Here is a 26,994-nt window from a genome sequence, read left to right on the forward strand (position 1 = left end):
CACACTGACCTAGAACAAGGAAATCACATTTAAAAAACTGACCTGAAACCAGCACCTACTGACCCAGAAAGACCCTCCAAGGATTTGCATAGCTATGTTGTGGGACTTCATGTCCCAACATGCAATGTAACGCTTAACGTCATATTTGTGCTTCTTCTTCCTGAGCCTCGGACAACTAGCTAGTAACGCTAGCAGTTAGCAAGGTATGTATGATCAAAGATCACGCCAAATATTGTTAAAATTGGCTATATGTTTCATGCAATTACGTAATATATATTATATTTTAATTGTGTGATATGCATGATTAAACATTTTTGTTGATACAGAGTCCAAGCTAGCTAGTTAGCGTCAACGACATTATTAGCCCGCTTGTCTGGTTTATGGATTCCACTAGTTACCACAGTCATAAAGTAAAAATTGGCTTCATCGTAAAAATTAAATGAAACAAAAAAATGTGCTTTTGGGGTTTAATTTAAGGTTAGGCACAAGGATAGCAGTGTGGTTAAGGTTTAAAATCACATTAAGAATATTATTTGTAGAAATAGGCGGGGTTTATATATATTTATCATAGCTATTAGCTTCTAACAATGACTAGCTCGTGAAAAGACAGCAAACTCGGTGTTTCATTACAAATTGCGATTAGCTAGTTATCTTATCGAATGAAACCTTCATAGACCTGATAGTTAGCCAGCAGATCCGACCCGCTTGCTTACAGCTGCGCTACTATGGTCAGACAGGCTTCCTGTGCGTAGATAATGACCACTGAGCAGGCAGGAGATATGGCTCGGAAAATGTACCTCAATCCAGGAATGAGAAATGTGTTGCACTCTGAATTTGTCCCATTATCCCTACTGTTACACCGAGAAGATTGAATGACTGCTAGTTTTTAAGTAAACTTGGAGAGGAAGAGAGAGGCCCAACTTGGGGGGAAATCTGTCTCCTTCCAGCAGGTAGTGTTTTTTTTCACCCACCAAGCAATACGTTTTTGTATGGCGGTCAATAAGAGTGTCGAATTTGGTCAACAACAAAAATGTATGGCTTATTTGCTACGTGAGGTTTATTTGATCAAAGTTTCTAATGCTTATGTTGTTACACATATATGGATATAAGTAAGACATGTGACATTCCAGAGTTGACTCGAGATTGCTATGCATATTCATGGAATGAGGCTAGTAGCATATCATCCCTCTCCATTGATGGTGCAAATTTTCCCAGTTGGAGTAAAAAATAGTGTGCCTTCAAAGGGATTCGACCTCATAACCTCACGTCCCTGAATGGTCCATTGTTCCCTACTCTACCTACGAAGCTACTGGTCAGTTGAAACTTTCTGTACAAAATCCTATACTATATTTGTAAGTACAGTGTCCAGTAGAGGTCTACACTTGAAAGTAGCTTGGAATCGAAGAAAGCACTGGAACCACAGCCAAATCAGTGGGATCTCGCATTTTGCAACACGTTTTGAAAAAGCATGTGATCAAACAAAACTTTGTACATATAAATGATGACGTTATTCTGATAAAGTGAAACATACATCAGCAGACTGCTTAATGATTTCGACGTGTGCCTCGGAGCTCCGATATCAAACGGAACATCACTACCGTTATGGAATGGCAAGTTGCGTTGATCAACAAAGGAGCTAATTGGCTGACACTGCCATTTCAAAATGGCTGTGTGGCTTCTGCTACCTAGCATGAGACGAAAAGGACAGTTTTCCAGAAAAACTAGCAGTCTTTCAATCATCTGTGTAACAGTTGGGATAATGGGACAATTCGGAGCACAACTCATTTCTCATCCCTGGACTGAGGTACGTTGTCCAAGCCATATCTTGCGCAAGCTCCATGGTGTCGTACTCTACACAGCAAGCCTGTCCAACCCTAGTGCAGCTGTAAGCAAGCGGGTCGGATCTGTTGGTTAACCTGACAGCGTAGACTTGAAAAAGGATCGCCTGCTGAGTCCCCTCGCCTTGGACGCTAGTGACAGACACTTGGATTCCTGTCTCAGAACGTTTCCGTTGCACTACCGCTCACAATTAAGGCCATTTTAGGCATTAACTCAAGCTGCTTAGACACTCTACACATCAGCATGTTAATCCCTCAAGGAGTCTGATCTTTCTTTGACCTGTCTGTTTGGTAAAGTGGATATTACACCCTAACAAGTGTTGTATTTCTCACACACCACCCAACTCTTCAATTATGAGGCCTATAAGTTGAAGTTTCAGACCAGCCTCAATCCCCAAAATAGCTCTGTCATACATTAATATTTGCCTTCAGATGTGCTTTGACACAGGTTTAAGGTCTACGCTTACGCTATTTAAAGTATGTCATAACTCCCTTGCTTTCTGACATATAGGCCAGTTTCTAAACAGAGATTGTACAGTATGTATATCCGTCTAACACGAACCCACCTAGCCCAATATTGGACTAAAGGAGCCGAACGTTATTCCTTAGTCCAAGGACCTTACGTGTTTTGTTTAAAGGCTGAATTGGCTCTGGAGGCCGTGTTCTAGAAACATAAATCCCTCTACTTTCATATCCCATCAAAATAATTTCACAAATGGAAAATACACACTGTTTTAACACAGTTGCAGCCGACTGTATTTTTTTTAGTGACAACACGTTTGTGGCGTTGGTCTTCCGTTTACACACAAGTGTTTGGAGATTTAGATAGCACAGGAAGTCCACTCTGTCTTTTCAGTTAACAAGTGTTGTAATATGGAAATATGGCTGTGTGGGAACTCTAACCCTATAAAAGGTGTGTATCAATTTAACATTTTATGAAAGATGAAAACCAATGAGTGTTAGTGTTCAGACCGAGGGTCGCGGCTCTTAACAAAACTCCCCCCTACAGAATAATCCTTCGTCCAGTGACTTATGTGTCCTGTCATGGAACTGAGAGACATGATCAAGAGCTAGAACCGACCGTGCTACTTATTTACCTACCTGTGTTTGTGCCTGTTTGACAACGCTTTTACCACATCAGAGGGTATATCTGTGACCTGTGGACGGTTCTGATAACGAATGCATGGTTTGCATTGCCCAGGAAATAATACAATCTAATTGTTAAATGCTATCAGTGCAAATTTGTGTTTTGATTTGCATCTAACAGATGGATGTAATTCTTCATTGGGCACTGCTCAGCGACACAAACGATGAGTTTTCAATCACAATCGTCTGCCAATTACGGCTATACCTTTGTTTGTGGGAAACGTGACGCCAAACAGGGACAGTCACGGGCTGGCAGATAACTTGCAAGGTGAGTACATTTTATACAGCTAGAACCCAGTTCCACTGGGTATCTGTCACTAGAACCCAGTTCCACTGGGTATCTGTCACTAGAACCCAGTTCCACTGGGTATCTGTCACTAGAACCCAGTTCCACTGGGTATCTGTCACTAGAACCCAGTTCCACTGGGTATCTGTCACTGGAACCCAGTTCCACTGGGTATCTGTCACTAGAACCCAGTTCCACTGGGTATCTGTCACTAGAACCCGGTTCCACTGGGTATCTGTCACTAGAACCCAGTTCCACTGGGTATCTGTCACTAGAACCCAGTTCCACTGGGTATCTGTCACTAGAACCCAGTTCCACTGGGTATCTGTCACTAGAACCCAGTTCCACTGGGTATCTGTCACTAGAACCCAGTTCCACTGGGTATCTGTCACTAGAACCCAGTTCCACTGGGTATCTGTCACTAGAGCACAGTTCCACTGGGTATCTGTCACTAGAGCACAGTTCCACTGGGTATCTGTCACTAGAGCACAGTTCCACTGGGTATCTGTCACTAGAGCACAGTTCCACTGGGTATCTGTCACTAGAGCACAGTTCCACTGGGTATCTGTCACTAGAACACAGTTCCACTGGGTATCTGTCACTAGAGCACAGTTCCACTGGGTATCTGTCACTAGAGCACAGTTCCACTGGGTATCTGTCACTAGAGCACAGTTCCACTGGGTATCTGTCACTAGAACACAGTTCCACTGGGTATCTGTCACTAGAACACAGTTCCACTGGGTATCTGTCACTAGAACCCAGTTCCACTGGGTATCTGTCACTAGAACCCAGTTCCACTGGGTATCTGTCACTAGAACACAGTTCCACTGGGTATCTGTCACTAGAACACAGTTCCACTGGGTATCTGTCACTAGAACACAGTTCCACTCTGGTCTAGGAAATTGGCTATCTGGCCTATTGAACATCCACACTGAAGTCAGAAGAGAAGTGAGTCATGTACATCTACTGGGTTTACTTTCAGCTTTAACCATGGTGATGAAGTCATCAGTTGAGGATGATGATGTGGGATGGGGACTGGGTGTCCCAGAGAAGATGAGGAACAATGCAAACTGGGTGGACATTACACATGACTTCAAAGAGGCATGCAAAGGTACATGGTGTGTGTGTGTGTGTGTGTGTGTGTGTGTGTGTGTGTGTGTGTGTGTGTGTGTGTGTGTGTGTGTGTGTGTGTGTGTGTGTGTGTGTGTGTGTGTGTGTGTGTGTGTGTGTGTGTGTGTGTGTGTACATGCTTTAACACCGTATTTCAGGATGTGCTAGTGATGTCAGTTCTTGGGGGCTTTTGATACTTGCCCCTCTCGTTTGTTTGTTAGACAGTTCTGAAATACCTGGTAAATTGGGTTTCTCATCAAAAGATTGGTGTAAATCACACAACCAGTAAAATAAAGGCATGTACAGTACAGCAATTCCTAATGTATACCCAGTGTTTTCAGCTCTGTGGGAATTTGGTTCCACCAGTCTGAAATGCAAGCTGGATGGCACAGGTTAAGATGCCCTACTGACCCCACTGACATCAATGCATGACTAATTCAAAATTCTATTTAAGTAGAAGTTAAGATTCACCCTTTGGTCCTGTGTACCTCTTCAGACAGTACAGGCTGGTGTTACACTGTACTACTGTAACACAAATACTGCTCTGGCTTTCATCCCTATAGTTCAGATGACTGAGTACATTTGCATTTGTTCTCTGTATTTGCAGAGCTCAACCTTGGGGAGTTGCTCCATGACAAATTGTGAGTATGAGTGTTTGTTTGTTTCAGACACTGTTCTAATCAACCATTAGTGAAATACTTCATTGCTTGCAGTCTGTCTCATTAATGAATACTGGGTATCTATCACTAGACAACACATACACTTTAGGTCTTTCTAATGGCACGTTTTTCAGTAGGTTTGGCCTGTTTGAGGCTATGTCCGCCATTGAGATGATGGACCCCAAGATGGACGCCGGGATGATTGGCAACCAGGTCAACAGGAAAGTCCTCAGCTTTGAACAGGCAGTCAAGGTATGGCTCTGATTCCTAGAGTTTCACTGTGAAAGGAAAATGGTGGTGTTATGTTGAACCTTTAGTGAGGTGCATTGTAGTACAAAAGACTCTAACCCCCTCCCTTTTGTATCCTCTCTCTCATCCTGTCTTGTTTCTAGGATGGTTCCATCAGAGTGAGGGACCTCAGTCTTCCAGAGCTGATTGGGATCATGGACACCTGTTTCTGCTGCTTGGTCAGTTTTATTGCCTTATCAATACCAAACTGAATCAGCAAACAATGCATAATTAATTACCAATCAAAACGTGTGTGTGTGTGTGTGTGTGTGTGTGTGTGTGTGTGTGTGTAGATCACCTGGCTGGAGGGTCACTCCCTAGCCCAGACAGTGTTCACCTGCCTGTACGTCCACAACCCCGACCTCATCGAGGACCCGGCCCTCAAGGCCTTCGCTCTGGGCATCCTCAAGGTGTGTGACATCGCCCGCGAGAAAGTCAACAAAGCCGCAGTGTTCGAGGAGGTAAGCCACTTGATCCCTTTGGGCTTTTGCACACACACAGTCAAGCCAATGGCCATAAAAATTGGTAAAACGGCACCAACAGATCTGGGACTAGGATAAAGCACACTGTCTCTCTATCTCCTATAATCCTGTCTATGGGACACAGTTAGGTTTGCAAAATTCCTGGGAACTTTCAATGAATTCCCTGGTTTTCCAGAAGTCCTGGTTGGAGGTTTCCTGGAATCAGAAGGGCATTTATTGAAAGTTCCTAGGAGTTTTGCAACCCGCTGTTCCCTCCTACGTCTTCTGACCTGAAACAACGCCTTGTTGTAATATTCACGATCCTGTTCTGTGTTCTGTCTCCAGGAGGATTTCCAGGCCATGACGTATGGCTTCAAGATGGCCAACAATGTGACAGATTTACGGGTTACAGGTGATGTTCATGTGACGGGCTTAGTCAGTGTTGTGGTTCATGTATGGCATTGGCGGTATACAATATATATGTCGTAATGTGTGTGTGTGTGTACCAAATGAACCTTCTACCAACAGGAATGCTAAAGGATGTGGAGGAAGAGTTACAGAGGAGAGTTAAGGTACAGTACTTTCACACTACTTTCTTCCCGTGAACTGACAACACAACACGACTACACTCTGGCAGAATGGACAAACGCGTTACTGAATAATATCGCTCATCCTTAACTTTCAATGACCGCAAGTGTGTACAGTACCACCAACAGAGCTGCACAGCTCATCCATCACAAGTTATCTCCTCTTCCTCTCTCTCGCTCTCCTTTCCCTCTCATTCCCTCTCTTTCTCTCCGGTAGAGCACACGCAGTCGCCAGGGCGAGCAGAGGAACCCAGGGGTGGAGTTGGAAGTAAGACTCTCTCCCTATGGATATATCCACCAGTCCACCTTATCGTCTCTCCCGTCTAATGGCTTTAAATCAACCCCTAACCCTCATGCCCTATGTACTGTTGATCTAAGAGGCTTTTGATAGGTCTAAGCAATATGGTCAAAATCCCACCTAGTTTATCAGAGGGAAACTTCTAGCCTTATCTATACACCTATCAAATAATTTCAGCGTGCATAGGGTGTAGTGTAGCTTCTAGGGGTTGATTTGGGCTTCGGGCATATATCCCATGCCTTCTGCCATGCCCAGTCCACCAGAGCTAAGAGTGAGGCAGCCTTTCAGTGAGACAAGCCTGGAATTTACAGCCGCTTCTCAAAATAAAAGGAATGAACATTGTACGACAGAGCTAAATCTGTGTGTCCCCAGAGTCGACAAAGATATATTGTGTGTTTTTGCGATTGCGTGTGTGACTTAACCTTTTCCTATGCCTTTCTCAGCATCAGCAATGGATAGCACTTTTCAGTAGGATCAAGTTTACACGTCTTCTACTGACAGCGCTGATCGCCTTCACTAAGAAAGAGGTAACACACACATTTACCTTCACTAAGAAAGAGGTAACACACACATTTAGCTTAGCTTCACTAAGAAAGAGGCAACACACACATTCAGCTTAGCTTCACTAAGAAAGAGGTAACACACACATTTAGCTTAGCTTCACTAAGAAAGAGGCAACACACACATTCAGCTTAGCTTCACTAAGAAAGAGGTAACACACAATTTCAGCTTAGCTTCACTAAGAAAGAGGTAACACACACATTGAGCTTAGCTTCACTAATAAATAGGTAACACGCATTCAGCTTAGCTTCACTAAGAAAGAGGTAACACACACATTTAGCTCGGCTTCACTAAGAAAGAGGCAACACACACATTCAGCTTAGCATCACTAAGAAAGAGGTAACACACACATTTAGCTCGGCTTCACTAAGAAAGAGGCAACACACACATTCAGCTTAGCTTCACTAAGAAAGAGGTAACACACACATTTAGCTCGGCTTCACTAAGAAAGAGGATCATGTGCATACCAGTAAGCCGATTTGATTTTTGATTGGGAGTGTAATTGGTTGACTGATGCGTGTGTTGTCATGTTGGCTCTGTCAGACCAGCTCAGTGAGCGAAGCCCAGAAACTCATGCAGCAGGCAGCAGATCTCCTCCCAGCCCTCCACTCTAGCATCGAGCATGGCATTCAGTACCAGAACGATACTACTAAAGGAGGTAACACGCGCACACACACTCCACTATGGCACCTAGGCCCAATGTGTCCGTCAATACCGTAAGAGGAAATGTTACACTCGTTGGAGAACCTCTGACCGCAATTTAGCCACTCACAGTTCTGACCCCCCTCCCCCCCGCATTCCAGATCAACCGATCATGATGGGGTTTGAACCGCTGGTGAACCAGAGACTGCTGCCCCCCACCTTCCCCCGCTATGCCAAGATCCTCAAGAGGGAGGAGATGGTCAACTACTTCAGCAAGCTCATCGACCGCATCAAGACCGTGTGCGAGGTCATCAACACAACTAACCTACATGGAATTCTGGTACTACGTCTGTAAATACTACACTAATAATTAGAATACAACATTCTGACAGTAATGGTCTGCCTTTTAGAACATGTGCTAAAGGTTTATAGTAATGTTTTAACGTTCTGCTTTCAGGACTTTTTCTGCGAGTTCAGTGAGCAGTCCCCTTGCGTCCTCTCCAGGTCTCTGCTGCAGGTAAGCAACATTCTCCCTCGTGATTGGTGCATCTGGACAATTCTCTCCTCTGATTGGTCCTGTTCTGATGAATCCCCTCCCTGTCTCTAGACAACGTTCCTGATAGATAATAAGAAAGTGTTTGGGACCCAACCAATGCAGGACTTGATCAAAGACGCTCTGAGGTACTTTGTCAGCCCGCCGGTGCTCTCCTCCAAGTAAGTCATTGAGGATGGGGAGCGTTTCTTTCTATGAACCCCAACCTTCAAATGCTTTAGAAATGCATCCTTCCTACCTTCCTTGAAGTCATAAGAGATCTGAATTGGTTGGAGTGGTGTTTAAAATGGTCGCAATGTTGCTTTCACCTATCAAAACACCACAAAGGAAGGAAGGATATGTATGTCTGAGGTATTCGAACAGGGCCTACGAGTTTGTGTTCAAGCTCTATCTCTAGACCTGACTGATCCATGCGTTGCCTCTGCAGGTGCTGCCTGCATAATAACCACCAGGCCAAGGACTACATTGACTCCTTTGTTACACACTGCTCAAGGGTAAGTCACCTGGCTGCGTTCCAAGACCTCTTTTCTCTATATTAATGCCACAATCCTTCATTTGTGTGTGTGTGTGTGTGTGTCCCCCCCAGACCGAACGGCATCCCTGCCACTTGGTTAGCTATGAAGTTGAGGGGTGGAGCTGGGGGAAAGTGTAACCACTCAAAATTCATAGATGGAACCGTGGCTCTGACTATCAACGTGATAGTTTTAAACATATTCTGAAGCTATATTTTATTTCAAGCAATGGACTGAAACGACCTTGTTCGGTTTCCCTGCAGCCCTTTTGCAGTCTCATCCAAATCCACGGACACAACCGCGCTCGGCAGAGAGACAAACTAGGCCACATCCTGGAGGAGTTTGCCACACTGCAGGATGAGGTGTGTGTGTCTGGGTGTGTGTGTGTGTGTCTGGGTGTCTGGGTGTGTCTGGGTGTGTGTGTGTGTCTGGGTGTGTGTGTGTGTCTGGGTGTGTGTGTGTGTGTCTGGGTGTGTCTGGGTGTGTGTGTGTCTGGGTGTGTGTGTGTGTGTCTGGGTGTGTGTGTGTGAGAGAGCGAGAGCCAGCGTTTGCGTACGCGTTGCTGTTTAGTGACGTGAGTCATCTAAAAATGTATGCGTGTGTGAGCGCGCGCTTGACTGCATGTCGCTGTTCTCCTGTGGTTGACTTATGGGACCGATGCGGCGGCGCCCCCTGCAGGCAGAGAAGGTGGACGCGGCGCTGCACAGCCTGCTGATGAAGCTGGAGCCCCAGAGACAGCACCTGGCCTGCCTGGGCACCTGGATCCTCTACCACAACCTGCGCATCATGATCCAGTACCTGCTCAGCGGCTTCGAGCTGGAACTCTACAGCATGCACGAGTACTACTACATCTACTGGTGAGGAGTGGGCGCCCACGTGTGTTCCAAAGGGCGTGTTCCATGTGTACACTTGACTGAGAGAGGTGTGTGTGTGTGTGTGTGTGTGTGTGTGTGTGTGTGTGTGTGTGTGTAGGTATCTGTCAGAGTTTCTGTACGCGTGGCTCATGTCCACTCTGAGTCGGGCGGACAGCTCTCAGGTGGCTGAGGAGCGCCTCCTGGAGGAGCAGCAGAAAGGGCGCAGCAGCAAGAAAACCAAGAAGAAGAAGAAAGGCCAAGGGGGTCAGGATCAAGTCGTACATTTATTTGCATTGCACTGAATACATCTGGGAGTACACCGCCCGCCCCCATCCATAACTTAACCTCAATAAGAATGTGTTTGCGCCTGCAGCTCGCCCCCTCAGCAGAGAAATCACCATGAGCCAAGCCTACCAAAACATGTGTGCTGGCATGTACAAGGTATGTGTGCGCACACACACAAACTTGTCCTACACATGTTATGCGTCCTCTGCCCTGGCTCAGTTGTAGTCCCGTTTTCTATCCAGACAGCATAAACACACACACACACACTGAATATCTGTCTCTGGTGCAGACTATGATCGCCCTGGATATGGACAGGAAGGTGCGGAAGCCGCAGTTTGAGTTGGACAGTGAGCAGGTGCGCTACGAGCACCGCTTTGCCCCCTTCAACAGCGTGGTCACGCCACCGCCAGTCCATTACATCCAGTTCAAGGTAACGTAGTGTCACCAGCCGTCGCTAGCTAGGATTGTGCGCTTGCGTTTTCATGTGTCTGCGGGGCATTCCAGGTCAACATAATTGCAGACGCTGCAAAGAATATCAGGAATTACATGTTATAGTGGAGATATAAAAAAATATATATATAATTTGTAACGTGACCTGTTTCTCTCCGTGTGTGTCGGCTGTAGGAGATGTCCGATCTGAAGAAGTACAGTCCTCCTCCCAAGTCAGCTGACCTCTACATGGCGGCCAGCAAACACTTCCAGCAAGCCAAACTCATCCTGGAGAATGTCCCCACCCCTGACCCAGAGGTCAGCAAACCCAGCAGTAGTAAAATAGATTGTGCCTCCTGTTTGTGGGTCTGAATTGCCTCTTTTAATTTGCTGATTGTTGCAGGTGAATCGGATCCTAAAAGTTGCCAAACCCAACATTGTGGTCATGAAGCTACTTGCCGGGGGGCACAAGGAGACAAAGGTAACAACACATCATAATGCACTGAGCAAAACGTAAACAAAGTATTTGGGGAATTTAAACATTTCTGGGGCATTATTGTTGTTTGGTGATAAGGAAAATGGTATTCCCCATCTCTAGGTACTACCAGAGTTTGATTTCTCTGCTCACAAGTACTTCCCTGTGGTCAGGATCATCTGAATCCAAGCCCTGCATTACTATGACAACTCAAACCCAGTACCCTCCTCCCTGACCCAAGTGTGGCGTGTGAGCCCAAAACGGAGACCAACTCAACAATATTCTCGTCTGTGTTACTCTGTCACTCTGGTAGGACAGAGACAGCAACATTGTTATATATGTCCCATTATGGCACCTGAAATCATGGCCATCTCCATTTTGAAGTAGTCCATTTTCTTCTACTCCTATGAGTTGGTAAACAAACTTAAAGGTTGCATACTGCCACCTATGGTGTGTTGTTTAAATGGGTATAAAGCAAGATTTACTGCCACCTGCAGTTATGGAATGTTTTCTGACTAGTATAATTCATTGGCTGATCCCTCCTGATGACCTGGATGGAATTATGTGATCCTTCCTTAACCCATAGGAAGTCTCACCCAGTTGACTACTTCAAAATGGTGGAAGTCCTCAGTTGCACTGCCCTTGCTAAAACAGGCTTTTGGGCCCTAGAGTCCTCTACAAATACCAGACATCCCAGAGGACGGACAAAACTACATCCTCCACAATTCCCAAATCAAATTTGACTATGGTATTACAATTATTTATTTTTTGTAATCTCTGTCATACACTTCCTCAATAAAAACGTGTGATTATTTAACATTTCAGAAAATGTGTTCATTGACTGTTCAGTAAGCAACAAAAACATTGTAACAATCTAACGGCAACAAAAGTCCATTGTACAAAATTAAAAACCTATCCACAAGTGAAAAATATTCAACCATAATTTCCATCTGAATGAGTCTGCTATATAAAAAAATATACAAAATGTTTGTATTTGAAACATTTATAGTAGTGGGTCTGCCAGGTACACCAAGGATGCACAGTGGTGACTTTTTTTAATCATCATAATTCAGAAAAAGAAACCATATTAAAATAGTTATGTTGTGAGCAGGACACAAGATGGTCAAAGCTTGAATGATCCCTGTAAACATTTCAAATGATACAACAAAAACCTCATTACATTTTTCTAGTTTACATTTTGTCATACAGCCGTGTTACCCAATTGCGAGTTACCCAATTGCGAGTTACTTTAGAGAGTACCGTATGAAATTACACTATTTTTCCTTCTTTTTTTTACCCATCTACCAATAGGTGTCCTTTGCAAGGCATTGGAAATCCTCCCTGGTCTTTGTGCTTGAATCTGTGCTTGAAATTCACTACTCGACTGAGAGACCTGACAGATACAGTGGGGCAAAAAAGTATTTAGTCAGCCAACAATTGTGCTCGTTCTCCCACTTAAAAAGATGAGAGGCCTGTAATTTTCATCATAGGTACACTTCAACTATGACAGACAAAATGAGAAGAAAAAAAATCCAGAAAATCACATTGTAGGATTTTTAATTAATTTATTTGGAAATTATGGTGGAATACTCAGTAGGGTCTGCGGAATCCATGTATCGTGTCATTTCATGGAGTGTAGCTGGGCATTTACTCTGCCCAGCAGGCTGTTCTACACAACCCCACCTGAAAAACTGAACATATTTGGTTAGTAGAACCCCAACTGACTATTTTCCATCCCAGTTTATTTAAGACAGAAATTCATATTTCCCTTAACCAGTGTGTGGTCTTGCAATAACTAAAATATAACATCATATTAATATGCTTTTGGGACACATAATTGGAGAAAGGCCGACAACATAACATTCTAAAATGTTAACTGTCCATGGTTCTGTATCTCACTGTTCAAATGTCAACATAAAGCTTCCTATGACCTAACCTTTTGTTTTCTAGGGACTCTAGTGGGTAGTACACAGCGTTATACGAGATCTTCAGTTTCTTAGCAATTTCTCGCATGGAATAGCCTTCAGTTCTCAGAACACTAATAAACAGACGAGTATCAGAAGAAAGTTCTTTGTTTCTGGACATTTGAGCCTGTAATCAAACTCACAAATGCTGATGTTCTAGATACTCAACTAGTCTAAAAAAGGCCAGTTTTGTTGCTTTCCTAAATCAGGACAACATTTTTCAGCTGTGCTAACATAATTGCAAAAGGGTTTTCTAATAATCAATTAGCCTTTTAAAATGATAAACTTGGATTAGCTAACACAATGTGCTATTGGAACACGGGGATGATGGTTGCTGATAATGGGTCTCTGTACGTCTATGTACAGTTGAAGACGGAAGTTTACATACACCTTAGCCAAATACATTTAAACTCAGTTTTTCACAATTCCTGACATTTAATCCTAGTAAAAATTCCCTGTCTTATGTCAGTTAGGATCACCACTTTATTTTAAGAATGTGAAATGTCAAGAATAATAGAGATAATTATTTATTTCAGCTTTTATTTCTTTCATCACATTCCCAGTGGGTCATACACTCAATTAGTATTTTGTAGCATTGCCTTTAAATTGTTTAACCTGGGTCAAACGTTTCAGGGAGCCTTCCACAAGCTTCCCACAATAGATTGGGTGAATTTTTGCCCATTCCTCCTGACAAAGCTGGTGTAACTGAGTCAGGTTTATAGGTCTCCTTACTCGCACACGCTTTTTCAGTTCTGCCCACAAACTTTCTATAGGATTGAGGTAAGGGCTTTGTGATGGCCACTCCAATGCCTTCACTTTGTTGTCCTTGAGACATTTTGCCACTACATAGGAAGTATGGTTGGCGTCATTGTCCATTTGGAAGATTGATTTGCGACCAAGCTTTAACTTCCTGACTGATGTCTTCAGATGTTGCTTCAATATATCCACATAATTGTCCTGCCTCATGATACCATCTATTTTGTAAATGCACCAGTCCCTCCTGCAGCAAAGCACCCCCACAACATGATGCTGCCACCCCCGTGCTTCATGGTTGGGATGGTGTTCTTTGACTTGCAAGCCTCCCCCTTTCTCCTCCAAACATAACGATGGTCATTATGGCAATTCTATTTTTGTTTCATCAGACCAGAAGACATTTCTCCAAAAAGTAGGATCTTTGTCCCCATGTGCAGTTGCAAACAGTAGTTGATTTTTCACGTTTCGCACCAAAGTACGTTCATCTCTAGGAGACCGAACGCGTCTCCTTCCTGAGCAGTATGACTGCTGCGTGGTCTGATGGTGTTTATACTTGCGTGCTATTGTTTGTACAGATGAACATTGTACCTTCAGCCGTTTGGAAATTGCTCCCAAGGACTAACCAGACTTGTGGAGGCCTGCAATTTATTTTCTGAAATCTTGGCTGATTTCTTTAGATTTTCCAATGATGTCAAGCAAAGAGGCACTGAGTTTGAAGGTAGACCTTGAAATACATCCACAGGTACACCTCCAATTGACTGAAATTATGTCAATTAGCCTATCAGAAGTTTCTAAAGCCATGACATTTTCTGGAATTTTCCAATTTTCAACTTAGTGTATGTAAACTTCTGACCCACTGGAATTGTGATACAGTGAATTATAAGTGAAATTATCTGTTTGTAAGCAATTGTTGGAAAAATTACTTGTGTCATGCACAAATAGATGTGCTAACTAACTGACTGAGTGGTTGAAAATAAATAGTTTTAATGACTCCAGCCTAAGTGTATGTAAACTTCAAATGTAGATATTCCATTCAAAATCTGCTTTTTCCAGCTACAATATTTCCCAACATTAACAATGTCTACACTGTATTTCTGATCAATTTTTTGTTATTTTAATGGTCAAAAAATGTACTTTTCTTTCAAAAACAAGGACATTTAAGTGATCCCAAACTTTGATGGTAGTGTGTAATATATATTAAGTACCAGTCAGTTTGGACACACCTACTCAGTCAAGGGTTTTTCTTTATTTTTTACTATTTTCTACATTGGAGAATAATAGTGAAGACATCAAAACTACGAAATAACACATGGAATCATGTAGTAACCAAAAAAAAGTGTTACACAAATCAAACTATATTTTATTTTTGAGATTCTTCAAAGTGGCCACCCTTTGCCTTGATGACATTCTCTCAACCAATGTGATTTTATCTGTGGCCAAAGACCTTCAGCCTTCTCAGATGGGCACTTCTAATGTAAATCTATGACAGTACCCAAGGGTCTTTAATTTTAATGCTATCACCCATGAGATTTTGCAGTAACGTAGTGTCCCCATTAGTGACGGAACACTGAGCCAATCACAGCGCAACTAGAGAATGTTACCAACCCCTACGCGCCGTATTTTCTGCTGGCTGCCCCACCACCACAGAAAGCACTGATCTAGACTCAAACACCTGCATTTTGGAACTGCCTTACTCAAGAAAGCAAAAAAGAGACTGTATGCGGCTTTATTAACAAAATTATTTTTTTTTTAAATTTGCAAACTGATATGTGACACGTATTAATGTCAAAATAACATGCAAACATTTATATAAAAAATGTAATACCACCAATAAAAAATATGTTTTGATACGGTGTGCCCTAATGAACAAGACCCTGGATTCAAGCTCAAGGAACGATCCTGAATAACTGACTTGAAAGAGGGTCAATGAGAGACTGAATGTGTCCCCTAACCTTTGACCCGGAGGTCCTCAGCAAGCTCCTATGCAAAGGCAGCCGCCCCTTTGTCTCCCACCAGGGTGTTGCAGTTGAGAGTGACCCAGTGGGGCCTCCCATGCCCTCAAATTCAGGCCTTCAGCACCTCTGAGACACGGCCTAGGCTGCAGTGCAGGTGAGAGGTCAGTCGACGGGAGCTCACACAACCCCAAATACCACACAATAAGGATGCATGATTCTGCCCATGCAATTGTTGAATGTGTAATCACTTCAATACAGATCTTTGAGTATGTCATACTCGCCATCACCATTAGAGGGAAACAGAGGTCTGGTAGATAGCTGAACATTAGAAAACACAAATTAGAGAAAACAAAAACAGATCATGTAAACACACTGATGTAGCCTTAACACAATGAGCCAAGTAATATTTTCCATTGGCTAAACCCTGGTGAGTAACAACAAACAAGTGTTAGTGGGTGCACTGCGGAAACTTAGGTTGGTTCAGGTGAATGTGCCTCTGCAATTTGCTACCTTGGTGAGAGTGAGAAAGTCTATCTCTCTCAATGGAAGACCATGGAGTTGGAGGGTAATTGAGGTTTGGTTAAGCTGTCAGACACTCACGGTGCCTTACAGTATTCTCCTTGAAGCGGATAGCTAGAATCTTCTTCCTATAATCCAACCTGTACCTTTCTGAGATGGGTAGAGATGAAGGTAGTCATTCATTTTCCAGACAGAGATCGCACAAGGAATTAGGACAGGTTATGAGGCAAGGGGCTCCTACTTAAAGTTTCAAGTGGGTTAGCCTACTTGATGCTTACCTGGCTCTCCAACACCGAGTCTGTTTTGGTAGCTGCTGCTGACTGTGAAATGGTGTAGCTGTTAATTGACAGTCAGAAATTTGTCAGTTTGAGCCGATCCCCGTTGAAGTTAAGCATCCCTTGACTCAGGATTGCCTTGTCTGCTGGCAACGGGGCTGAGTCCTGCATAGCGCACACATCATCATTAACAAGCCTCGAAGTCCTGGGCATCTCTCCACTGAATTTGGACAGTGTCTAACGTTTCCAATCTTGTGGCAGGAAAAACAGCATACATTTAAGTATGCAATATGGAGGACGTTGTATGCATCAAATTGTGGCTTAAATGTTTATTTATATGATATCATATAGCTAATATGAATAAATTGTATCTCATTAAATTACATAAATCCTTCGTTTTATGCAAACATAATGCTTTTTCTCATGTAATGAGTGTAGGGAGCTCAGATGTGTAGCTTTCTGTCCAATTTGATATATTTCTGTCCATTGGGGGACACCTTTTGGCCCCAGAGCGCCCAGAGACAAAAGTTTCTTGTAGACTATTTTAGCTGCTAGCTAGCTTCACTTCAAAAGTAGCTAACTAGTCTATGTTGAGTTCTGATTTGGTTCGGTCTGAACTGGCCTTGATTTCAACGTCTAGAGACGTTTGGTCCAGACTGGCCTATATTTGGCCCAAACATAGACGTACGTATATGATTGGTTCAGATTTGATCCGAAACATAGATGTCTGTGATTGGTTCAAATTTGGTCCGGACCAGACCAAATCTGAACCAATCATAGACATCTATGTTTCACAAGTTTGGACAGTACTGCACAGTACAGTAGAAGCATAGTACAATATAGTAACGTAAAGAAAAATATAGTTCAGTAGAGTACAGCACAGTATAGTGTACTGTATCGTAGCCTACTTTACTCTAATGTACTCTACTGAACTAAAGTGTGGTCTGTTGGTTTATTCTGTAGGTTGGGCTACTTAAAGAATCATTGCTGCCAGTTTGAAAAAGCTAGCATAAGTGCATGTGACAGATGGGCGCAACAATAAATATTCTATGTTGCAATCTTCGAAGGAATTAATATTGTGATTACTTAATTGAGAATATACAGTAGGTGAGGTTGAAATTTGACCATAGAATCAATGACAAAAAAAGTACATTTCAAAGTCTGTAAATTAAGTATTTTAAACTTTCATTCAGAACATTTTTTTTTACATTTTTTTTTTACTCATCCACCTTTAGTTCAGAACCGAAACAAACCTGAACATTTCCTGAAAATACGTATTTAACGTCTGGAAAATATGTATTTTCAACATTCGTAAAATACGACTCCATATAAGATGTATTTATGACATCAAGAAAAAACATTTGATGTCCGGAAAATATGCATTTTCACCTTTCATTCAGCTCCAAAAATGGGAAAGAGGTCTAAAATACTAATTGCTTACTGGGTACAAACCAACTGAACAGCCTGGTCTCATAGACTAGACGTAACATGGTACATGTAAATCCGTGACACTCAAATTAGTATGATATGTTACATTTGATATTGTTAAATAAGACAGCTGATTACGTAAATCAAGGGTGGGCTTATAACACTAATGTCTATTAACCCAAGTTGCGAGTTCGAAACTCATCACAGAAAATGTTAGCTAATTAGCAACTTTTCAACTACTTACTACATTTTTTGCCAATTTATAACTACTTAGCATGTTAGCTAACTCACCCCCTAACCCTTTTAGCTAACCCTTCCCCTAATCCTATAACCTAATTCCTAAACTTAACCCTAACCCAGCTAACGTTAGTCACCTCGCTGACATTATCAACAACGAATTAGAATTTGTAACATATCATACAAATTGTAATTCATAACATATCATATGAAATGGATGATGGCCATCCACAAATTAATACATGCCATTCAAAATGTAATATATGATACTAAATGGTCCATTTTGAGTACAACACACCTAAATTGTTTTACTATCATTTACTGCAAGGCTGCCCAGCAACCCTTTTCCTGGAGATCTACCGTCCTGTGGGTTCAGTCTAACCCTAATTTAGCACACCTGTCTGGGTGTATTCACTTGGAACCAAACAGAAGCAAACAGTACAACCTACCTGAATCTTCCCAATAGAAACTCGTCTTTTTGTTGCAAAACGTGTTCTATTTGCTATACAGTTTGGACTAATGATTACACCCCAGATTGTATGTATAGGCCTAAACTGCTCACCAAGACCTAGCTGAATCAGGTATGCTAACTTAATCCAACATTGGACAAAAAAAACCTACAGGATGGTAGATCTCCGGGAACAGGGTTAAGCTGCCCTATAGGCCTGACATTGGAACAGGTCTTTACTGGAACTGATTCCTGTCACCTGGGTTTATTTTCAGTGTAACACACCCTTACTACCATAATTTACTGGAACACGGCAGGCTAAAGACCGTAGATACCAAAGTTTTCAGGAAATGAATGAACAATGCCAATCACAATTTATAGCTTAGTTCATAGCTACCATAAAAAATCCCCTTATCGTTGCTCTATGTCACGTAACGTTCCTTGGTGAAAGCATAGGGGAGGGGACAGTATATAAAGAGCGGAGCAACCTCTACTCCACTCATCACTCCATCACTGGCCGACCTGAGAAAAGTCTACCTGTGACTTGCCTACGACTACAGTTAACCAGCAAAATCACCATGAAGGTCCTGAGCATCTCTGTATTACTCTGTGTGGCCTTGACTCTAAGGGAAGCAGCAGGGCAGCAGCAGGCTGTGGCAGTGGAACAACTAAGCATTGTTCCAGTTCTAGAGGAGGCTAAAGAGACTGGGCCACTGAAGCCACTGGGTGACGCTCCAATGGAGACCACAGTAGAACTGGTCGAAAACAAAGTAGAGCATGCTCTACCTGAAGAAGGGGAAGCTGAGGCTGATGCTCTTGCGCTGGTCCAACCACCAGCGATAAAGTTTTTGCACTGCCCTGATGGTTGGTACCTACATCAGTCGCGCTGTTTCCTCTTTGTGAACTCATACTTGCCGTGGCACAACGCAGAGGAACACTGCAACACTCTGCATGCAAACCTGGCCTCCGTTCAGAACCCCCGACAGTATCGCTTCCTGCAGCAGTTAACGACAATGGCCAACCGGCACAGCGCGTGGATCGGTGGATTCTATCTCCAAGACAGGTGGCTGTGGATCGACCGTGTAGGATTCTACTACGAAAACTGGTACACACACCTTGATGTGGACCGCAACGCTTGCATCCATCTGCGCACCTCAGTGGGCTGGTCAAATGCTCACTGTGGCACAGGTCTCCCATTCATCTGTGTGAAAATGTCCTGTTAGTCAAGATTGTGCTTCCTGCCAGCAGCATGATTTCAGTACGATAAAGAATTGTTAGTTGGTTGATGTTGTTTCTAACTGCTTTCAGCATTTTAGCGTAATGAATCCAGGCTGCATCACATCCGGCCGTGATTGGGAGTCGTATAGTGAGGAGCACAATTTGCCCTGTGGTCCGGGTTTGGCCGGGGTAGGTCGTCATTGTAAATTCCAATTTGTTCTAAACTGGCTTGCCGAGTTAAAGGTTCAATAAAAAAAATAAAAAAAACATTGGTTTTATTACTGACTTTATTCAGTCACCCTGGATGTCTGCCAAAAGGCTAAATGTGACTTAGGCAATATGCAGTCATAGGATTCCATTGATCCAGGTTTATTCTTACAAAAGCAATGACGCCCAAAACATTATTGTGACATGTGTAATGCAAATTTTTATCTGTTCGACTGGGGTGGATTTTTATTTTGTCGAACTTTCTTTATTGCAACAAATAATGGTGTTTTTCTAATAAATGATGATTGCAGAATAATTTTGAAGGTAAACTGGGCACGTGATGTCATCACGTAACTATAACGCTCCACTCCACATTTCATTCTGAATGCCTACTGCTAGCAAAATCATTTTTCCATTCTAAAAATGTTTCTTTTCTGGGGGCGGGGGTGACATTATGTCCAGCTGTTTTTATCGACACAAGATGGTTAAATGGAAGTGGACAAGTTATTAATGTGGAAACACAGTAGCTACTGATGATGGAAACTGTGCTCTTCGAATAAATATGATTGCCGAATATTTTTGAAGGTATTCTGGCACATTATGTTATCAACTATAAAACTCCACTCCGCGTGTAATTCTAATGCCTACTGCTCGCAGCATCCATTTATTCAACAATAAAAAATAATGTTTCCTTGCGGGACCAGGTTTGTATTGACTTTCAAGAATGCCTGAGTTGCTTCACATTGCAATTTGAAGTTTCACTATCAAATTGTTTCAGAGCATCTAGGCCTGCGTGACTGCAAGTTACACCATGGCACGGACAGTGGCGATAAGTTTGACATATGATAATGATAAGAATATGGCAAATATTAGTCCATGTTTGTATTATATCCATCCTGGATTTTTCGGGCTACCTGAGACATGAAAGATAGGTGGGCTGGGCATACAGACCTTTGGCCACTTTATTAATCCGCAATATGCCTAAAATAATGATGGACACACTTCAACCACATTTCTATTTGACATTTTAGGTTTTGTGACGTCATTACGTCCAGCTGTTTTATCGACACAACAGAAACGCACAGTGGTAGGCAATTGTCGCGTCTGTCTGTGAATAAAATGTCGAGGAAAAAAAATCACTGGAAAAGTTCATGGAAACATAGCTATTGCAAGTTTTGATTACCTATGTAATTGCTTTCCTGTTATAAAGATGTTGTGGATTTGTTTTCTTATTTCTTTCTTTCTTCCTAGTGTAGTAGTTAACATACCATAGCAGACTGGCACCAACACTTTGGCTAATGTTTACCTGTGAGGGTTGCCCTTCATTTCAGACACAGATTGACTTTTTATTTTATTTAACCAGGCAAGTCAGTTAAGAACAAATTCTTATTTACAATGATGGCCTACCCCGGCCAAACCCGGACGACGCTGGGCCATTTGTGCGCGGCCCTATGGGACTCCCAATCACGACCAGATGTGATGCAGCCTGGAATACGTTTTACATATAATAATGTTTTAAATAAAAAGTTGTACATATCATTATTTGCTGTGTAGGCCAACGCTATTTTGGAGCAGACTTGTCATGGAAAATGAACATTCTCCAACCCCATAACAAACATGATGAAAAACAAAGGAAACATCAACCGGCTCATCAAGAACTAGTTCCATTAACTTTCAATCACTGTAGCTATATTCATTCCATGACCAAGGTAATGATCCATCATGCAGAAATCATTTGCCCATGTGTTTTTTCAGTGCTGGTACAGAAACCCAACCTGTACTATATTAAGGAATGGTTGCTAGACCTGAAGCATGTACCAGTGAGGCTTTTTTAAAGATGGACCAATTAAATAGATGTAAAATGCCTTCACTGCTCATTTAATTAAAATGTGCACAATAGAAGTACTCAAGGACATTTGAGAAGTGCAGTATCCTGTCCATTACCCCATAAACATGAAGCACAGCAGTGCCCTATGATTTGAGTAAACACAGCGAGTGAAGAAGCACAATATCGCCTTGTTCAAAAAGGTAGTTCAGGCACATTAGCCTATAGGCCGACAATAGATCTGCAATAGGTCTACTGGCCTTGAACAGGTTTGTGTTCCACTCACTCAGCAACATTTATTTTCCTTTCCTTGCAGTCATGTTTTTAAATCCTGTGAGTTGCAGTGTTGGGGTTCAGGGATTTTAAACCTCAGATTCTATGAGGTTGCGGGGGCTTCAAGTCATAAATTGCACTTATTCCGTGGCCCAAGCTGTGACATGAAAATAAACAGCAACTCAGATACTTGTAGAGCCCTTTGTTGTTATTGTTGTTGATTAAAGGTCAAGTTGTGCAACACAGACCAATTCACTACTGATAACATATTTGGTAGATAGCATTTCTCGGGATAATGGTATGCTAGACGAGCTTATACCTTGTAGAGATACTGCTTTAGTCTGCTTACCTTGGGTTTTTCTTCTGCTATGCAATAATGCCAGTCTCTTTTGCATTACTTTTTTTTTTACATGCAGCTACTACCATCATGCAAATGTAGAAGGTATTATTCTGTACAGATTTTAGGTAGAGCAGGTAACATCAACTGCTTGTTATGGGACTAGGCCCACTTTCGAGTCGCTTTTCTTCTGAGGACACTCCCTACCACTGTCCGACGTCACCGACCAGGAGTGAATGGTCTCTGTAAAAATACATGGAATTGATGAAAGGGAAAGGCTCAGGGCTGTACGAAACATGATCGTTTTTTCTATTTGTATTATAGGCAAACGTGTAGCGGAATAATCGACATTTTCCTATTCATGAAGGCACACGGATGACGAGTTTTTCCGTTTTGTAAAGTAAACATGCGATTGGTGTTGCGTGTTTTTTCGTGTTGTTGTTTTTTTTGTTGCGAGTGAGAGATAACTGTTTTCATGTCTAGCGGATTGGAATGAAAGTCCGCCATATTCTGCTTTACCACGCCCGGGAGTCAAGCTCTTGGAAATAAAGCGGACACGTTGTTTCATGTATTTTTTCATCAAACGGATGATATGATAGGACTATATTGGACGTAGGATATGAAGACATGCATTTTAATAAAAGACGTGAAAAGGATGACTGGGCAAGAATGAGAATGCTTATCACAAAGACTACGGACGGATCTGTTGATCATATTTAGAAGATAATTCACACTACCCATTACCCAATTAGAATTGTACTGACATTTAGTTAACTCCCGAGCCACTGTTTTCTGACTGACAGGCGATCAGAAAGGACACGAAACGGGGGGCAACACAAATATACATTTTATTTTAACCACATCTTGGCTATGTCCTATTTATATTAAACGCGTCCGTGTTTTTTCGCCAGCTGTTTGGGCGTGACATGATATTCGTTAACTGTTGTAATTTATTGCAACTGGAATCTGCATAAAGAAGCAGGAAAAGTGATTTTAAAAGAATGACCCTTGACTCCATAATGGCGTGTTGCCTCAGCGAGGAGGCGAAAGAAGCCAGGCGGATCAACGACGAGATCGAAAGGCAGCTCCGCCGGGATAAGAGGGATGCTCGGCGGGAATTGAAGCTGTTGCTTCTCGGTAAGCTAGTGGTGATGATGAGATGCAAGTAAAGCCCAAAATTCCTTTTGGGTAGTGATACGCGAGCTACGCCTGCGAATCAGCCTGTTTTAACTTTGTAACCAGCCACACATGTCGAATCTTATTTGAATATATACTGAACCAAAATATGAATGCAACAATTACAAAAATGTTACTGAGTTACAGTTCATGTAAGGAAATCAGTTAATTTAAATGAATACATTTGTCCCAAATCAATGGATTTCACATGACTGGGAATACAAATATGCATTTGTTGGTCACAGATACCTTTATAAAAAAGTAGGGGTGTGGATCCGTAAACCAGTCAGTATCTGGTGTGACCACCATTTGCCTCATGCACCAAGACACATCTCCTTTGCATAGAGTTGATCGGGCTGTTGATTGTGGCTTGTGGAATGTTGTCCCATTCCTCTTCAATGGCTGTGCGTAGTTGCTGGATGTTGGCAGGAATTGGAACATGCTGTCGTACACGTCGATCCAGAGCATCCCAAACATGCTCAATGGGTGACATGTCTGGTGAGTATGCAGGCCAGGGAAGAACTGGGACACGACAATGTGCCTCAGGATCTCGTCACGGTATCTCCATGCATTCAAATTGCCATCTATAATAATAATAATAATAATATATGCCATTTAGCAGACGCTTTTATCCAAAGCGACTTACAGTCATGTGTGCATACATTCTACGTATGGGTGGTCCCGGGGATCGAACCCACTACCCTGGCGTTACAAGCGCCATGCTCTACCAACTGAGCTACAGAAGGACCCATCTATAAACTGCAATTGTATTCGTTGTCCATAGGTTATGCCTGCCCCTACCATAACCCCACATACACCATGGAGCACTCTGTTCACAACATTGACATCAGCAAACCACACAACACCACACACGGGTTCTCCGGTTGTGAGGCCGCTTGGACTTACTGCCAAATTCTCTAAAACGACTACGTTGTAGGCATCTTATGGTAGAGAATTAACATTGAATTATCTGACAACAGCTCTGGTGGACATTCCTGCAGTCAGCATACCAGTTGCACACTCCCTCAAAACTTAAGATATCCGTGGCATTGTGTTGTGTGGCAAAACTGCACATTTTATTTTCATTTTAATTTTCATTGTCCCCAGCACAAGGTGCATCTGTGTAATGATCAAGCTATTTAATCATATTCTTGATATGCCACACCTGTCAGGTAGATGGATTATCTTGGCAAAGGATACATGCTCACTAACAGGGATGTAAACAAATTTGTGCACAAAATTTGAGAAAAATCATCCTATTGTGCATACAGTGCCTTGCGAAAGTATTCGGCCCCCTTGAACTTTGCGACCTTTTGCCACATTTCAGGCTTCAAACATAAAGATATAAAACTGTATTTTTTTGTGAAGAATCAACAACAAGTGGGACACAATCATGAAGTGGAACAACATTTATTGGATATTTCAAACTTTTTTAACAAATCAAAAACTGAAAAATTGGGCGTGCAAAATTATTTAGCCCCATTAAGTTAATACTTTGTAGCGTCACCTTTTGCTGCGATTACAGCTGTAAGTCGCTTGGGGTATGTCTCTATCAGCTTTGCACATCGAGAGACTGAATGTTTTTCCCATTCCTCCTTGCAAAACAGCTTGAGCTCAGTGAGGTTGGATGGAGAGCATTTGTGAACAGCAGTTTTCAGTTCTTTCCACAGATTCTCGATTGGATTCAGGTCTGGACTTTGACTTGGCCATTCTAACACCTGGATATGTTTATTTTTGAACCATTCCATTGTAGATTTTGCTTTATGTTTTGGATCATTGTCTTGTTGGAAGACAAATCTCCGTCCCAGTCTCAGGTCTTTTGCAGACTCCATCAGGTTTTCTTCCAGAATGGTCCTGTATTTGGCTCCATCCATCTTCCCATCTCAATTTTAACCATCTTCCCTGTCCCTGCTGAAGAAAAGCAGGCCCAAACCATGATGCTGCCACCACCATGTTTGACAGTGGGGATGGTGTGTGCAGGGTGATGAGCTGTGTTGCTTTTACACCAAACATAACGTTTTGCATTGTTGCCAAAAAGTTCAATTTTGGTTTCATCTGACCAGAGCACCTTCTTCCACATGTTTGGTGTGTCTCCCAGGTGGCTTGTGGCAAACTTTAAACACCACTTTTTATGGATATCTTTAAGAAATGGCTTTCTTCTTGCCACTCTTCCATAAAGGCCAGATTTGTGCAATATACGACTGATTGTTGTCCTATGGACAGAGTCTCCCACCTCAGCTGTAGATCTCTGCAGTTCATCCAGAGTGATCATGGGCCTCTTGGCTGCATCTCTGATCAGTCTTCTCCTTGTATGAGCTGAAAGTTTAGAGGGACGGCCAGGTCTTGGTAGATTTGCAGTGGTCTGATACTCCTTCCATTTCAATATTATCGCTTGCACAGTATTCCTTGGGATGTTTAAAGCTTGTGAAATCTTTTTGTATCCAAATCCGGCTTTAAACTTCTTCACAACAGTATCTCGGACCTGCCTGGTGTGTTCCTTGTTTTTCATGATGCTCTGCGCATTTAACGGACCTCTGAGACTATCACAGTGCAGGTGCATTTATACGGAGACTTGATTACACACAGGTGGATTGTATTTATCATCATTAGTCATTTAGGTCAACATTGGATCATTCAGAGATCCTCACTGAACTTCTGGAGAGAGTTTGCTGCACTGAAAGTAAAGGGGCTGAATAATTTTGCACGCCCAATTTTCAGTTTTTGATTTGTTAAAAAAGTTTGAAATATCCAATAAATGTCGTTCCACTTCATGATTGTGTCCCACTTGTTGTTGATTCTTCACAAAAAAATACAGTTTTATATCTTTATGTTTGAAGCCTGAAATGTGGCAAAAGGTCGCAAAGTTCAAGGGGGGCGAATACTTTCGCACGGCACTGTATGTAAAAAAAAAAGTGGGATATTTTATTTCAGCTCATGAAACCGAGAACCAACACTTTACATGTTGCGTTTATATTTTTGTTCAGTGTATTTTGCTACCATTTTTTTAATCACTCGCACCATCCAACAATTGATTTCAGTGATAGTTGAGGATGATAGTTGTGATCCCTAAATCATTCCAAGTGGTTTCCGTCTGTTTACTGATGAGGCCAAAGTCTAGGCGTTTTATTGGTAGCAATTACAGGGTCTAGAACTCCTGAGCTAAAAGCGTGTTTACAGTGGTGTTTACCTGTTGGCCTACACTGTTAAGCATGTAGACATTCCTGCATGTTTCGAGTCCTAACGTTTGGCCCAACAATCTGTGCACGCCATTCGCCCATATCTCTGAAATAGACAGCTGTTTTTGAAATGCTTCAAGTGATAGAAATCTGAACGCACTACCAGCACTTTGAAAAATTGTACTAGTTATACTTTCCTGTGGATATATTGTCTCACAT

At 42.4% G+C, this 26,994-nt stretch overlaps 4 protein-coding genes across 7 annotated transcripts in view; 3 read left to right on the forward strand and 1 right to left on the reverse strand.

Moving 5' to 3' along the window:
* The window catches only part of LOC118358082 (cytosolic carboxypeptidase 1-like), a 38,574-nt gene extending 38,461 nt beyond the window's left edge, over nucleotides 1-113 (reverse strand). The window contains exon 1 of the mRNA XM_035735512.2: nucleotides 43-113. The gene's annotated coding sequence lies outside the window, so the exon portion shown is untranslated. The remainder of the gene's footprint in view (nucleotides 1-42) is intronic.
* Nucleotides 59-11,801, forward strand: LOC118358083 (N-alpha-acetyltransferase 35, NatC auxiliary subunit-like). Of its 4 annotated transcripts, none has more exons than XM_035735518.2 (24): nucleotides 82-203; nucleotides 2,848-3,252; nucleotides 4,253-4,381; nucleotides 4,988-5,021; nucleotides 5,174-5,291; nucleotides 5,432-5,506; nucleotides 5,621-5,788; nucleotides 6,134-6,200; nucleotides 6,317-6,360; nucleotides 6,593-6,643; nucleotides 7,117-7,200; nucleotides 7,778-7,892; nucleotides 8,038-8,216; nucleotides 8,334-8,393; nucleotides 8,484-8,590; nucleotides 8,857-8,923; nucleotides 9,205-9,303; nucleotides 9,620-9,798; nucleotides 9,914-10,059; nucleotides 10,169-10,236; nucleotides 10,370-10,510; nucleotides 10,705-10,827; nucleotides 10,913-10,990; nucleotides 11,108-11,801. In XM_035735518.2, exons 3-24 carry the CDS (start codon nucleotides 4,261-4,263, stop codon nucleotides 11,165-11,167), a joined length of 2,184 nt encoding a protein of 727 aa, XP_035591411.2. In that variant the 5' UTR covers nucleotides 82-203; nucleotides 2,848-3,252; nucleotides 4,253-4,260; the 3' UTR covers nucleotides 11,168-11,801. The 4 variants fall into 4 exon arrangements, with proteins under 4 accessions (XP_035591410.2, XP_035591413.2, XP_035591411.2 ...); XM_035735519.2 differs by having other exon boundaries at nucleotides 88-203; nucleotides 3,106-3,252; XM_035735517.2 differs by lacking the exon at nucleotides 2,848-3,252 and having other exon boundaries at nucleotides 59-203.
* Nucleotides 11,802-18,233: 6,432 nt separating this feature from the next.
* On the forward strand, nucleotides 18,234-20,157 carry LOC118358085 (ladderlectin-like). The gene has a single exon (XM_035735521.2). The coding sequence runs from the start codon at nucleotides 19,142-19,144 to the stop codon at nucleotides 19,784-19,786; it is 645 nt and encodes a 214-aa protein (XP_035591414.1). The 5' UTR covers nucleotides 18,234-19,141; the 3' UTR covers nucleotides 19,787-20,157.
* Nucleotides 20,158-22,439: 2,282 nt separating this feature from the next.
* Nucleotides 22,440-26,994, forward strand: part of LOC118358086 (guanine nucleotide-binding protein G(q) subunit alpha) — a 38,935-nt gene continuing 34,380 nt past the window's right edge. The window contains exon 1 of the mRNA XM_035735523.2: nucleotides 22,440-23,560. Within this exon, the coding sequence (XP_035591416.1) occupies nucleotides 23,425-23,560 (136 nt within the window). The 5' untranslated portion in view covers nucleotides 22,440-23,424. The remainder of the gene's footprint in view (nucleotides 23,561-26,994) is intronic.

This window comes from Oncorhynchus keta, chromosome 25 (assembly GCF_023373465.1).
Source record: "Oncorhynchus keta strain PuntledgeMale-10-30-2019 chromosome 25, Oket_V2, whole genome shotgun sequence".
In the NCBI taxonomy this organism is placed as follows: Eukaryota; Metazoa; Chordata; class Actinopteri; order Salmoniformes; family Salmonidae; genus Oncorhynchus; species Oncorhynchus keta.

What these genes read in the sequence shown, in the direction of transcription:
- LOC118358083 (XM_035735517.2), top strand. Translation starts at nt 4,261, where the DNA reads ATGGTGATGAAGTCATCAGTTGAGGATGATGATGTGGGATGGGGACTG. An exon ending in TTGTTACACACTGCTCAAGG is followed by an intron (nt 8,924 to 9,204) that starts GTAAGTCACCTG and finishes GTTTCCCTGCAG; the next exon opens with CCCTTTTGCAGTCTCATCCA. An exon ending in GAAGAAGAAAGGCCAAGGGG is followed by an intron (nt 10,060 to 10,168) that starts GTCAGGATCAAG and finishes TTGCGCCTGCAG; the next exon opens with CTCGCCCCCTCAGCAGAGAA.
- LOC118358085 (XM_035735521.2), top strand. Translation starts at nt 19,142, where the DNA reads ATGAAGGTCCTGAGCATCTCTGTATTACTCTGTGTGGCCTTGACTCTA.